We start from the raw sequence: 9573 nt of genomic DNA, 5'->3' as shown, positions 1-9573 counted from the left end.
AGAAAGGGTATGGGTTTGTCATTTGTGTGCATAAGGACAAGACAACAACAATCATGTTTGGCAAGCTTCCTTTGATCGTTGAATGCTGGAATGACATGGAAGTCTCTTCAGCATTTGCTGAGGCTTGAGCAGTCTTCACACATGTGTAGACAAGCTTGTAATCACTGAGTACCGCTTCAGATCACGTACTCGCTAGTCTCTAATCTTCAGTTGTAGTCTTCGACGTTAGCTGAAGGTTCTTTGGTGTGAGTGTTGTCTTCTTGAAGTATCGCTGTCGTTGATTGAATTACAATACAAGTTCTCCAGCGATCACTAAACAGGTTCAGTGAAGATCGCTGGAACTGAAAAGACAGAAACAAAAAAATACTTCGTATAAGTGAAAATGGATTATCATCAAATCACTGAGAGAGAGGATCAACAATAATAAATTAATAAAAAGAAAATTTTATTATCTCTACAGTTATTTATAATTTTTTTATATAAATTATTTATACAAAATACCGTTCAATTCCATTCCACATCCTACAAACCAAACACAGCAGAGATTGCAAATTATTCCAAATCCACATCCTTTCAAATCCAATTCTTTTCACGAAATCTAAATCCCTAAAAATCATTCCATCAAATAAATTTTCTCTTCGTTCTTCGATATTTGTTTTAAATAAGATAAAATTAGAGTTAATTTTACCATAAATTACATTATTGGTATAACATCTTACGTAAATTAAACAATTTATCCCTTTTCTGCTCATTTCCGTCCAACTTAAACCTAAACCTAAACCTAGGCATAACATGACATAAGTTAAAAATCATAAATATATCAATTACTTATATGTATTTCTATCCCCAGACCCTTCAATTAAGATCTAATTCTTAAACTCAACCACATGGGGATGCGTATGCGTGCGTTAGGATGGATCCAGAATTTTTTTCAAATGATAGCATAATTTAACTATAAAAAATAAAGTAGAAGAGTACTCACGCAATACAGCGAGACACAACTCGATTTTAATGTTCTATTTTATTATTTGTCTCTGTCGATGATATAATACGATTTTATGTGTTTTTAAGAAAGCAATAATGATTTTATTTTTAAATAAAATATAAATTTGAAAATAATATAAAATTTGAAGAAAAAAATATATATCAATGTTAATATCAAATCAACTATTTAAAAGTTCTTATTTTTATGTAATTTCTTTAATTTATTATTTTTATTATAATTTAATTTAAGTTTAATAACGAAATAATTTTTTTTTATTTAATAATATAACATTTTATAAAGATAATAATTAAGTATTCTGTTAGAATTTAATGATTATCCTAATTATATTTTCGATTTTTTATATTTAAAATGAAATGTTTATCCTGTATTTGATTATGTTTATTTGCAGTTAGTTACACGAATTCAGATATGGAGCTTTAATAAGTTGTACTTACGCACAATCTACTTGCAATCTTCAGTTTTAAGTAATATGCATTAATAAACAGTACTTTACGCATAAAAAGTGGTTTTTAAGAGTTTTTGTCAAATGCTTTATAATATAATATAGATATAGAGTAAAAATTTCAATGGTGAGAACTTTTGACTATAAGAAACAAATATAGGTTAATAAATAAATAAATGGTGACAACATTTGACAAAAAAAATGACATTGAAAAATATTTGAATCTCGGGTCTAAGGCGGAAGAAAAGTCTTGCAAACCTGCTCTACCAAAGAAAACTTGTTCTCATTACAGTTTCAAAATACATACGGTGACGTACAACAAATTAATATGATTGCACCTTTCACGAATCTAAACTTTTTTACGCTTCGATGGAAGAATAATATAGTGACCCCAGACGAGTCCATGATATGCGTATGATCCCCTCACACAAGTACATAAAAGTATACTAGAAAGGTACTCGCGCAATGCAGCGAGATAAATCTCGATTTTAATGTTTAGTTTTTATTATTTGTCTCTATCGATATAATACGAGTTTATGTAGTTTTGAGAAAACAGTAATGTTTTTATTTTTGAATGAAATATAAATTTGAAGATAGCATAAAAATTTGAAAATAAATAAGTCGATATTCGTATCAAATTAACTATTTAAAAGTTCTTTTTTTGTGTAACTTCTTTAATTCAATTTTTTATTATAATTTAATTTAAATTTTAAACAAAGTAAATTATTTTTGATTTAATAATATAATTTTTTATAAAGATAATAATTATAAATACTAGAACTTAATGATTATCTTAATTATATTTTTAGATTTTTTATATTTATAATGGATGTTTATCTTGTATTGATTATGTTTATCTACAGTTAATTACACGAATTTAAAAATAAAGTTTTAATAAGTTATACTTATGTAAAATTACTTGTAATCTTGAATTTTAAATAATATATATTAATAAACAATATTTTATATATAAAAATTGATTTATAAGAGTTTTTGTTAAAATAATTTATAAAATTGTATAGATGTGTGTATGTGTGCGAATTGCGATGTGAGGTATTTACAATCTGAACATGGGATTCCAAGTAACGGCAAAGCCAAGCCAATTTACATATTAAATATTATTATTTATTTTTTTGGCTTATAAACACACATGGCTGTCGGTTAGATTTTTTGGCACATGGTCTAGATTACATGACCAACAAACCTTCACCTACATATATCAATCCTTTAATCTGTCAACTTCTACCTTCATCACAATTCCCTCACTAATATTTAAATATATCTAAATCATTTATAAATTCAGAAAGAAAAAAAAAATCCAATATATATATATATATTACACTCTCTCTCTCTCTCTCCAACTATTTTCATTGTAACTGTTTTTAAATCAAACAAATTATTGATTCTCATATAAAACAATAGTTATTTTTGTTACCTTAGTTTCGGACCAGTGTTGTTTCACTTATGAAGCAACACATCAACTTTTTAATATATGATTGTTTTGTTTCTCATATGAAACCAAACTAATTGATGGTTCTCATATGAAACAATAACAAATTTTGATTCATCGTTTTATAGCAGTGTTGTTTTACTTATAAAACAACGTACTGACTTTTGTAAAACGATTCTTGATAACGTTTCATATGTGAAACATAGAAAGTAACTAATTTTAAAAAATAATAATGTGCATACTAAAAGACATAGTTAATGCTTCAGTGTACATGTACTTTTTTATATGTGAAACATCGGGTGAACCTTAAAATCATAAAATCAAATCTAAAATAATAACATGAATTCAAACATAAACCCACAAAGATATTGGAAAAGAAACTTGAGATGATTGAAGATACATTTATCTCATTTCCAACGTACATGGTTGATTTCACATATTCATTTTCTCGCATCGAAGTGGTGCATGCGAACTGCATCTAGTTTTGTTCGTGATAGTCCATGACGGTCGAGGGGGTGAATGGACGGAGAGGAGGTAATGAAGGCAATCCGATTAGTGCGGATACAATGATGGAGGCGATAGGTTAAAAGTTGAAGAAGTGATCATGAGTTTAATGATTAAAATTAAAATTTAAAAATGTTTTCCAAACGATTCATATTCTGAGTCCAATCGTTGATAAAGAAAAGGTCGGTCTAGATGGATTTATATGATATGTATAGAACCTAACGATTCATATTTTGAGTCCTGAACATTTTTTTGAATGAATAAACCCTTATATTTATAAAGTTAAAAAAAATATACCACTTCTCTCTTCATGTATCAACAAATCAGTATGAAAATATAACTAACCAATTAAATAAAAAAATACATCATTTTTATTACCTATTATTTATTTATTTAGATCCAAATGACAAACACAACGTGCTCATTATAATCTTGCAATTGTCATTTGAGTTTAAAAATTAAATAATTACTAGTTTTTTCTTATAATTGTCATTTAAATTTGGAAAACAAATAGTGGAAATGGTATATAAAATCACTTCCGTTTATTGGTTAGTTATATTTTATTATTGATATATTCATAGAGAAATGATATATTTCTTTGTTTAAATAATGTTTAGAGACTTAACCGTTCAATATATATAAAATGTCACTTTGAATAAGTTATAACCGATTACTTATTGATAAGAAGTATGGACTTGTTTTGAAATTATTTTGTTTCTTGATTAACCTGGACATCCAACCCGCTAAGCGAGCCGACTAACCCCAGGACGACCACCTATTTTGCTTTGCAGGTATCCCGGAGTCACCACATTTGAATCTACGTGGCGACAAGGAGATTTTTGTTCCTTCTTGGATTTGAACCTGGGACCTCCAGATACTTTTGACCTTTGAAGTCCAAGTTCAAACCAATTAAACACCAACCTTGTAAAAATTATTTTTATTGATATCTTGAGCAAGAAAGATCACACCAGACCAAAGATATATACAAAGGTAAGACCAACCAATTGGGACCCATAATAAGCTAATGTAAAGATTGAAAAGGAAATGGAGATTTGTGTCTGAAAAAGCTGTAATCATCCCCATGAACCTGATTTAGACGTTTTTAAGGTCTTTGACTTCTAAAACTCTAATCACTTGTATGCCCAACAAACCCACGGACCAACTTTTTCTCTTAATTCTTTTTCAAAAACTTGGTCAAAATATGCGTATCTCTGTTGTAAATTGGTCACCTAATCATTGTTTTTTCTTATTTACATAAATATCATAACGTCCACCATTTACGAATCCAGCTAAAAGATAAACTTTTTTTATCATATTTGAATTCTTTTTGTCTTTTAGCTGGATCCCAAGTGACGGACGTGAAACTTACAGACGTAATAACATTAGGATAAATGCCGAAGAGGAATGCACGAATGACTAGAAGACGAATTTAGAAGTGAGAAATATCTATTTCGACCAAATTCCGTAATTGTTTTTTCCCTTAATTTGTTAATCTTAATTTTGGAGCAAATGTGAGTCAAACAACAGCATCTTTTTTTGTGTCATAAAATGGCCAAAAGAGCAAATACATAGTAACAGAGGGAATTAATAATGGTAAAGATGATGATGTAAGAAGACAAAGAACAGGGGAAATAAAGAAGGCCCCTACAAACTTCAACTGCCTAGCACAGGGATTCCTTGGAGTAGCATTTAAGGCTATCTTTCTCTCTCTGTGCTACACACCCCCACCATCCCACCAGCAGGATTCATTGTTATAATTGCATCAGAAAGGTGACTTGATGATATCTTGAATGATTTTGGGGTTTTCAAGGATAATGGAGTACTGTAGCTGCAAAATCATCCCCATTATCATCGTCTTCCTCACAACAATCATTGTTTGTGGATTATTGACTGCCCCAAACCTTCAGATTACGCCATTAATGGAGGTAAAGCTCGGAGCTTTTATTGGGTTAAAGAAGGCCAAAACACCATATTTCCATCAGTCACCATCGCCATCGCCATCGCCATCGCTATTGCCATTGCCTTCTCCAGCTCCAGCTCCAGCTCCAGTTCATCATGTTCATCTACATTCTCATCCTACTCATTCTCGCCGGAGCCACCATCAAGGCCGCCGGATTCCACCATCTGAGGGTGGTAATGGTGGAAGAAGAAAGAAGGTTCTGGTGGCAGTTCTGGTGTCTGCCGGTGGGGCTACTTCTATAATCTGTCTCATTGGTCTGTTCTTGGGGTGCAGAAAGTTTAGAAAACAGAAGAAAAAGAAATCATCTCCAAAACATGTGAAAAAGGTAATCTCTGATCCAGTTCCAGACCGTTTTTACCTTGAAGCATTAGAAAATGTTTTAGACCCACCATCAGTTTGTAGCTATAAACAAGATTCAGATGCTAATGATCAAAATTTTGCATCACGGAATTCACATATGAATACACTGATAGAAGAAAAAGAAGAAGAAGATAGGGGAGGAAAAGGATTATCAAATTCTGAAATTTTGGACTCTTCTGCTGGTGTTGTAACCTCAGTTGAATCATTGAAGTTTGAAGAAGAGGATGAACGAGTTTTTTTTGGTTCTCCAATTGGTGAAGAAATAATACATGTGGAAGCTCATTCATCAGATGATGAGTCTTTCCATTCGTTTTGCAATTCACATCATTCATCTAATCCAAGAGTTTCCGATGCTTCAATCGGATGTGACATATTAGAACCACCACCATCAACTGCATCACCACCACCACCTCCGCCGCCGCCGCCGCCACCACCACCACCTCGTTCATCTTCTACCACCAAAGAGACATTGAAAACCTTTAGTTGTCCAATGAAATCCGATTCTTCCTCAGGATCAAACCGAACTGCATTTCCTCTCCCACCAATGCCACCGTCATATCCGAAAGGAAAACCACCACCACCACCGCCGCCACCGTTTTCTAAAGGAAACCCACCACCACCACCACCACCATCTCAATTGACACCAATGGGTAAGGACGGAAGTCCGTTGCCGAAGTTGAAACCGCTTCATTGGGATAAAGTACGAGCTGCACCGGATCGTTCCATGGTGTGGGACAAGCTGAGGTCAAGCTCATTCGAGTAAGCTATTTTGTTATTTTCCAAGCTTTTTAATTACTTGTTACATTTCTCTACATCAAATTGATGAAACAAAAAGAACAGGTTTGACGAAGAAATGATCGAGTCCCTCTTCGGTTACAATCTACACAATTCTAACGAAGAATCAAAGAGCAAAAGTCCATCTCCTAGTAAACACGTTCTCGAGCCGAAAAGACTTCAGAATCTAACCATACTCTTGAAAGCTCTCAACGCCACCACGGAACAAGTTTGTCGTGCACTTGTACAAGGTACGATCCGTTACAAAGTACAATCGGTATAACAAAACGTTGGGTTTATAGGACGTCAAAAATGTCAAAGTTACCTAATTGACTATTTTTATATGATGTAAGTTTATAGAACTATCTTATATAAAATCGTTGCAATAATTTTTATATAATGGTTTTTGGACATCGTATCATGTTTTTAGTACACTTTTGAAATAAAGTATCCTATAAATCTTTTATGACATTATTTGCAAAAATGTCTTATAAAAACAAGTGTCTTCCAAAAAATATTTGTTCATAAGATACTTCTAAAGAGTGTCGTGTAAAAACAACTAATGCAACACGTTATTTTAAAGGCGTATTAAACGTCCAAAAGCGTCTTTATGAACTTATTGCAACGCTTTTACTTAGGAATTGACGTACAACTGTTTGGTTCAATAAATCTAAGTAATATAAAGTAGTCTATTAGAATATTTAAACATTTTCGACGTCCTATAACTCAATTTTGTTGTAGTGAAGACTGATCTCATTGGTCTTTATATCAGGAAATGGCTTGAATTTACAACAACTAGAAGTATTGATAAAGATGGAACCCACAAAAGAAGAGGAGGCTAAACTCACAGGGTTCAAAGGTGACTTGGGTTCGGCCGAGACATTTGTTGCATCGATACTTACGATACCATACGCCTTCCCAAGAATTGAAGCATTGTTGTATCGAGAAACGTTTGAAGATGAAGTGACTCATCTTCGAAAGACCTTTTTGATGCTAGAGGTAATATATAATTCCAATCATTTTTCTTGTTTTTCAAAACCTAGAGACCATTTTCATGGTTCGACCCTGCGTTGTATATATCAGGAGGCATGCAAAGAACTAAGATCAAGTCGTTTATTCCTAAAACTACTTGAAGCAGTGTTGAAAACCGGGAACCGAATGAATGTAGGAACGATAAGGGGAGGAGCAAAAGCATTTAAACTCGATGCATTGCTTAAGCTTGCGGATGTGAAAGGAACGGATGGAAAAACCACTTTGCTTCATTTTGTAGTTCAAGAAATCATTCGTTCGGAAGGCATTAGGGTGTCCGAAAGCATCATAGGGAAGATCAACCAAAAAAGCAAGCGAAGAAACCCCGAAGATCGAGAAGAAGACTACAGAAACATGGGCCTAGAACTTGTCTCAGGCTTGGGTACCGAACTATGTAATGTGAAGAAAACCGCCACCATAGACTTTGAGGTTATTGCAAGCTCGGTTTCAAATATATCACAAGGCATGGGTAGATTGCGAAGATTGGTGAATGAAGATTTATTGATAAAAGAAAAAGGTTCTAGTTTTGTTGAATCTATGAAAACTTTCTTGAATTATGCCGAAAAACATCTAAAAGAGTTGGAGGAAGATGAATACAAAGTGTTGGAGCTTGTGAAAGAGATCACGGAATATTTCCATGGAAATATGAGTAAAGATGATGCAAATCCGCTTCGGATCTTTGTGATCGTGAGAGATTTCTTGGCGATGTTAGATCTTGTATGTAGAGAGTTGCGAAGATCGAAAGTTTTAGCACCCTTTCGGTAGATTTGGGTGTACGATTGTTGATACATTTGTTGGTAGATTGTAAAAAGTGACCTTGATTTTAATCTTTTAGCTAGTACCGTGGGTTGGGTATGGTTGCTAAGGTGTTTTTATGCATAATTCTTTATAAATAATTTTTTGGTTATTTCTATATATAAATTTTAGGTATTCTAATAGCATAAGGAGAGCAAGTGGTAAATGCAAAAATAATTTTGAACGAAAGTCATCTAAAACATGTATCATGTTACAATAAGATGTGTTTATAACTTTAACTTTATCTGACCATTGCTTATTGAAGTTTTTGTTGATCCCAGATTTCTCAATTATATGATTCAAAGAAGATTACAGTAGCGGAAGCACAATAGATCACTATCAATCAATGAATATAAACGGTAGAAAAAATCTCATCAGTAATTCCAACCATATGTATATCGATTCATATTTGAGAAGAAATATAATTGGATTGAGAGATATGAATACTTGAGATTACAATCAAAATGTAACACTCCATATTTTGTATTATAGATACCTTAGATGTTGATCATGTTTTATTAAGTTCACATTTTTAATTTCGCTCTTGAGACGACAATCATTGTTAATAAGGATCTTCGTGAGTTAAACCTTGGATTTAGCAGCAAACAAAGCATTTCAGGCTTCAGTATGGATTATCCACTCCTTGTGACTGAGACCCTTGCATCCCAAGGTCAGTGTTGCATCTCGTGCACTGTAAGTTGGAGATTTGGGATCATGTGATCCTTGTGGATGCGACCCTTGTATCATGAGCCATGACTGCATCTGCATATCGTAAGAGGAAGCCTCGGACACGGGCAACCCTTGTGCCATGTCAGGGGTCATGAAAGTCCATTTGTGCTTCTAAAGGGCCGATTTTGTTAGATTAAACTCATTACTCACTTCATCTCTCTCTCTCTCTCTCTCTTTCTCTTCATTGAAGTCGAACCTAGGAAACCCTAGAAGCTTGTTTAGAGCTTTTAAGGCCATTTGTGAGCATTTAATACTAGGATTAAAGTTTACAAATTAGAGATTCAAGATATACACTCTTTTCTCACCATTTTACCTGGTTTCTAGGTTTTCTTCAAAACTTAATATTGGAAGTTTATCCTATAGTCTTATAAAACTATTTACATGTTAAAATGTTGCATTTTACTTTCTCTAAGTTTCCATTTCAAATATTTCACTTTTGGTTGATTTTGGACCAACTAGGACAAATATGGGATTTTTGTGAATGCTATGTGTGTTGATAAAAAATAAGTGTGGAAAAGGATTTT

General features: G+C 32.9%; 1 protein-coding gene across 1 annotated transcript; it reads left to right on the top strand.

The window, feature by feature from the left end:
* Positions 1-5142: 5142 nt before the first annotated feature.
* Positions 5143-8351, top strand: LOC112502632 (formin-like protein 11). Its single transcript, XM_025106586.1, has 4 exons — positions 5143-6481; positions 6563-6747; positions 7269-7495; positions 7580-8351. The coding sequence occupies exons 1-4, from the start codon at positions 5193-5195 to the stop codon at positions 8288-8290; spliced, it is 2412 nt and encodes an 803-aa protein (XP_024962354.1). The 5' UTR covers positions 5143-5192; the 3' UTR covers positions 8291-8351.
* The last annotated feature ends 1222 nt before the right edge of the window (positions 8352-9573 follow it).

Source organism: Cynara cardunculus, unplaced genomic scaffold (assembly GCF_001531365.2).
Source record: "Cynara cardunculus var. scolymus isolate 2C unplaced genomic scaffold, CcrdV1 Un_Scaffold_1682, whole genome shotgun sequence".
Taxonomy (NCBI): domain Eukaryota; kingdom Viridiplantae; phylum Streptophyta; class Magnoliopsida; order Asterales; family Asteraceae; genus Cynara; species Cynara cardunculus.
The sequence above is the reverse complement of the archived record's forward strand: the minus strand, read 5'-3'. Positions and strand labels throughout refer to the sequence as shown.

Excerpts from the sequence above, each read along its gene's own strand:
- LOC112502632 (XM_025106586.1), top strand. The coding sequence starts at position 5,193 with ATGATTTTGGGGTTTTCAAGGATAATGGAGTACTGTAGCTGCAAAATC. Across the intron at positions 6,482-6,562 it reads CTGAGGTCAAGCTCATTCGA|GTTTGACGAAGAAATGATCG; the intron begins GTAAGCTATTTT and ends CAAAAAGAACAG. Across the intron at positions 6,748-7,268 it reads TTGTCGTGCACTTGTACAAG|GAAATGGCTTGAATTTACAA; the intron begins GTACGATCCGTT and ends TCTTTATATCAG.